The sequence below is a fragment of the Sapajus apella genome, unplaced genomic scaffold, assembly GCF_009761245.1.
Source record: "Sapajus apella isolate SASKATOON/1434 unplaced genomic scaffold, GSC_monkey_1.0 scaffold8, whole genome shotgun sequence".
Lineage (NCBI taxonomy): Eukaryota > Metazoa > Chordata > Mammalia > Primates > Cebidae > Sapajus > Sapajus apella.
The window spans coordinates 26,447,361-26,452,689 of NW_022436948.1; the positions used below are offsets into that span (position 1 = coordinate 26,447,361).

Below are 5,329 nucleotides of genomic sequence, written 5' to 3' on the forward strand. Positions count from 1 at the left end.
CAGGCAATTCTCCTGCCTCAGCCTCCTGAGTAGCTGGGATTACAGGCACGCGCCACCATGCCCAGCTAATTTTTTGTATTTTTAGTAGAGACGGGGTTTCACCATGTTGACCAGGATGGTCTCGATCTCTTGACCTCGTGATCCACCCGCATTGGCCTCCCAAAGTGCTAGGATTAGAGGCTTGAGCCACAGCGCCCGGCCCGAAAATATTTTTAATTTACTAGCAACTGCTTGAGAGAGTACTATGATGGATATAAGAGGTTTAAAATCAAGATTGGCTATGGGCTAAACCATAAGAAAGGCTGACATTTAAGGGACCTATTTTAGAAGGTAGTAAAGGGCAGGTCAACAGGGTGGGAAAGAACCAAAATAGGTGTCAAGGAGCTCCAAAGAGATAAACCAATTTGGCACATGCATTACTGTAACCTTTGGCAACTGAAGCAGGAGAAAAAATAGAACAAGGTCAGAGATAAAGCTGAAGCTCAACTTCTTTAGATTAAAAACTGAGTAAGACATGACTAGTGGAATAATTACTGTAAGGATCATCTTTACTAGATGAGAAGGAAGAGAGAGATGAATTAAAGAGAGTGCTATCTTATACACAGGCCTAGTGGCAACGAAGTTGAAACTTGTAGACATGCAAAAAGGACTTGCTGAACACTAGCTGTCTGCCAGGAGCCAAAAGATCATGTAGGGACAGCAACAGTGAATACAGGCAATGGCCCTGTCCTCTGATATAGTGCAATGAGTTAAGCTGGTAATCAATGGAGACCCCACAACAGACAGGATAAGGAGCTTGCCTGAAGGAGAGGCATCTTTTCCTCTGATGGTGGTATAATCGCAGGAATGAAATGATTAAGAGGGGCATATGGAGATGATAAAGATCACATCTTATCTTTTTTCTTTTTTAATGTAAAGTAAAGGCTACAGGTAAAACAAAATGATAAGCATCTCACTTTACTCGTCAACAACTCTCAGATAGTAAAGTCCCTATTTGTTTGATTTTTTGCTATTTATTTTTCAGACAAAAAATGTGTATATTTATCTATACATAACACATCATTTTGAAATATGTGTGCTTTATGAAATGGCTAAATCAAGGGAATGCATAAATAATATGCATTACCTCACATACTTTTTGTGGTGAGAGAACATTTAAAATCTACTCAGTGATTTTCAAAAATATAATACATTGATATTAACTACAGTCACCATGTTGGACAATGGATTTAATTTTGTATCCCTTGACCAACATCTACGCAACCCTCCCACCTCCAACCCTCATCACCTGCCCCAGGATCCCCATTCTTGACACATAAGGCAACAGACACACAGTAAGGCTTGATCACCATCAAATAGCTAACAAGGGGTTGGGAGACCAGACTTTTTTAGTTCTATTCATGTTGGCAATGTGAAGACCACCACCCCAAACCAAGATCCCTAAGTAATGCTGATGCTGCAGGTCCACAGGCCATGTGTCGACCCAAGCCCTGGAGAATCCTAGTATCCTCACAATGCCTCAAAGTATTCAACTAAGACTATGACATTAAGGAGCTAATAATAAAAGCCTGAGGGAGGGTGGGAGGAGAAAAAAAATAAAATAAAATAAAAGGCTTGAGTATTTGGCACACAGTCAAACCAACAGTATGATCTTAATAAATGACAGATGACCAGTGGTAGTAAGAGGAAGTGGCTGCTGTAGAGGCAGAAGAGCAGTGTGATGACAGCATAGATTCAAGGGCAAATCTGTGACCTGGGCAAGTTACATAACCACTCTGTGCCTCTGTTTCTCTATTTGTACAACAGGGATAATTATAATAAATACCCTCTTGGGTTGCTTGGTATATTGAGTACACAGGTACGTAGAGCCCTTAGAACAGTATCTGGCATTTAGTAATTGATCAGGGGTTTCATTTTACTACTACTGCTACTGCCACTGCTTACTACTGCTGCTACTATGGATTACTAGTAGTATGACTCACTAGTAGGGAGGCAATAAAAATGCATCAAAAGGAGTCCCATCTGCAGCCAGATTACACCACAAAACTCTTTTAGAGCTAGAGGAGTATCTATCACTGACAGTGTAATTTAAATATGAAAGTCTTTTCCTTGTTTTGCTAATGTAGGAGTCAGATCATGTTAACAGTGAACTTGAGTTCATAACAATGCATTTCTAAGTGGTCAGAAATATCTGAAGAAATAAAGCCATAAAGCCACCCATCAATTAGTTTGACCTGTTTCTTCTTTTTTTTCTGAGACAGAACCTTGCTCTGTCGCTCAGGCTGGAATACAGGGCCGCAATCTCGGCTCACTGCAAACTTCGCCTCCCGGGTTCAAGCAATTCTCTGTCTTAGCTTGCCAATTAGCTGAGAATACAGTCAAATGCCAAGACGCTCAGCTAATTTTTGTATTTTAAGTAGAGACAGGGTTTCACCATGTTGGCCAGGCTGGTCTCGAACTGCTGACCTCAAGTGATCCGCCCAACTCGGCCTCCCAAAGTGCTGGGATTACAGGCGTGGACCACCAAGCCTGGCCCTTTTTTTTTTTCCCCTCTTTTGAGACAGGGTCTCACTCTGTCACCCAGGCTAGAGTGCAGTGTCATGATCAGGGCTCACTGTAGCTTCGACCTCCCACGCTCAGGCAATCTTCCCATCTCAGCCTCCCAAGTAGCTGGGACGATGGCAAGCATCACTGCATCTTGCTAGTTGTTTTTGGGTTTTGTTTTGTTATTTTCTGTAGAAGTGGGATCTTGCCATGTGGCCCGGGCTGGTCTCAACCTCCAAAATTGCTGGGATTACCGCCACCATGCCTGGCCTCAGCTGTTTCTTAAACAGAAAAATTGGAATAGAAATAGTTGTCTTGTTTGGCTGAAGACATTGGTCCTTCGAGTAGATGTTCACTGTACCATAGTGTATATCTTATGAGCACAATGACTCTATGTATCAAAATATTATGTCTTAGGATTGTGCCTATCAAAGTGAAGCACTCCAAAAAATGAAAAATAAATCCAATTTTCTAAATATTCCCATAAAAATAGTTCCCCCACATAATTTATCTTCTTCCACTTTTCTGCTTTAGATGTGGGCTAAAACATTTCCCCCCCCAGAAAACACAAACACTATTCTCAACTTGAATTTCAGGTTCAGCCTAGACAAAAAAAAAAAAAAAGTGGGAATGTACCATGTAAGCTGGCTCTATGACCCTTCATCTTCTCCGGAAGCGTTACTTTCGACATTTCAGCCAGCCAAGTCTAAACGATATATATCAAAAAGGTGGAGATAGTGCTATATAGGCTCAGATAGAAGATTAGATTTGTTAATAGAATGCCGATCCCATGAGTAATGCTCACAGCTGTGGCACCCAACAATGGAATTAACATTTCAACAGGAAGCAGAGAGCCATCACCACAGAAAGGGCCACCCGATCCCGCTTCAGAGCACTTAACAAAAAAAAAAAAAAAAAAAAAAAAAAAATTATCCTTCCAGGGGCTACACTAAGGATCCCACCTAGGATTTTAAAAAATGAATTATTTGGTTACAAAAAGCAGCAAGTGCTTAATTTGACAAACAAGATCAATTGGTTAAAAGACTGACATGGAAACATCCGTTTTTTGAAATGGCAAAAAACGGCATGTAAATGGCATGTAAAAATGCCTCCTAATGGTCCACGCATTTTTACATGCCATTTTCCCCCCTCCCAGAGAAAGGAGCAGTCGCAATTACCCTGTACAACTCAGTCCGTCTTATCTTCAAAATGAACCGACTCACTACAAACCTAAAAGCGAGGTCACTGAAATTCTCCTTTGCACTTTGCCTCGGGACTGCAGAAACCAATGCTGTATTTTGCGGGCACCCACTTTTGATTTCCCACGGTCTACTTCACAGTGTGCGTCGGCTTAGCTCTTGCCCGGGCCGGCTGCTTTCAGGAGACTAAGCACGTCCAGGCTGGCGTTTGCTCAGCGCCTCTTTCCTAGAGGTAGCCTGGCCGATCCGAGGCGCGGCGCAGCTCCTGGCCATTAAATAATGGCGTTTCAATTCAGCCTCCCCGCCTGGGCGACTCGACACCTGAAAACCCGCCGCCCAAGGCTTTTGAAATCGGGTAACGCTGGATAGAACCGACACGGAGGCTGACAAGGGAGAGGGCCAGAGTAAAGAAGGGCAAGCCCGCACCGGGGCAGAGAATTCTACGCGAGACCCGCGAGGCGCACCTGACGCTCCGCGCCCGAGCCCCTCCGCCGCGGCTCCACCCTGCCAGGCTGGGGCGCCCGGCCCCGCAAAAGCGCCCCTGCGCAATTCTGCCCGCCCCGCCGCCGCCGCAGCAGCGCCCCCAAATCGCGCCCGCCCCCTCCCCCACGACCCATTGTTCCTGGGTGGCTGCGGGCAGCCAGCGCTCCCGGGCTGGGCGGGGGCTGAGGACCCCAGGGCCCCCACTCACCCGCGACTCCGCACAGGAGCACGAAGCGCAGCAGGAGCGCCATGGTGGCTGCCGTCGGTGGGCGGCGGCTGCAGGTAGGCAGCTCTCGCTCCGGGTCCCAGGCTCCCCGGGCCTCGCGCGCTCCCGACTGGCTCCCGGCAGCGGCGACACCTCTGCACCCTCCGCCCCTCCTCCCCACCCCAGCTCTGCAGGTGAATTCGCGTCACTTCCGGAAGCGGCCCGGGCCGGGCGGCGAGCGCCGGCTTCTCCAGCCGCGCGGGGTTGCCTTGACAACCGAGCGCGGCGCTCCTCGGCCCCCAGGACCCTCCCGGCGCGGAACTCTCAGCCTCGCTGCGCGCGGCGTCTGAGGGCGCGGGCGGTAGCCTCCCACGCCGCGAGCCTGCGCCGGGGTCCCGCCTCCATCCCTTAAGCTAAATCAGGGTTTTGCGCGCGGGGGTGGGGCAGCCGGTCTCCCAGATACTGAAATTGCGTTGGCGCCCTCCTTTAAGGCGAGGCGCGGGACACCCGGAGGGGCCGCCGCTAGGGCGGCTCGAGCCTCCGCCCGCCTGCACCCACCCAGCGCACCCCTGGCGGCGCCACCCGCCCCACCCCTCGTCGTCTGCCCCAGGGGCAGGGTCTCTGACCTCAGGCTCTCTGGAAGCGACCTGGACAGCCCCCTGGGGTTCGCTATCTTAATGAGTCTCGTGGGCTGACATAAAAGACGCGAGAAGGCTTTTCACCATCTCCAGTAAGGATCGAGCCCCTGTGCTGCTGCTGATTTGGGAAATACCTGTTTTTTACCCCTTGCACATAAAGGCTGTCCTAGCCCTGAAGCTGGCTAGGAAGGACGCGTGAGTGACTTTGAAAGTGGGTCTCGGCCGGGAGCGGTGGCTCACGCCTGTAATCCAGCTCTGTG

General features: G+C 48.8%; 1 protein-coding gene across 2 annotated transcripts in view; it reads right to left on the bottom strand.

Moving 5' to 3' along the window:
* The window catches only part of CXADR (CXADR Ig-like cell adhesion molecule), a 71,152-nt gene extending 66,452 nt beyond the window's left edge, over positions 1 to 4,700 (bottom strand). Inside the window, exon 1 of one of the 2 annotated variants that reach the window (XM_032277147.1) lies at positions 4,435 to 4,700. In XM_032277147.1, the coding sequence (XP_032133038.1) occupies positions 4,435 to 4,477 (43 nt within the window). In that variant the 5' untranslated portion in view covers positions 4,478 to 4,700. The remainder of the gene's footprint in view (positions 1 to 4,434) is intronic. The other variant, XM_032277146.1, reaches the window with a different exon arrangement.
* Positions 4,701 to 5,329: the final 629 nt, after the last annotated feature.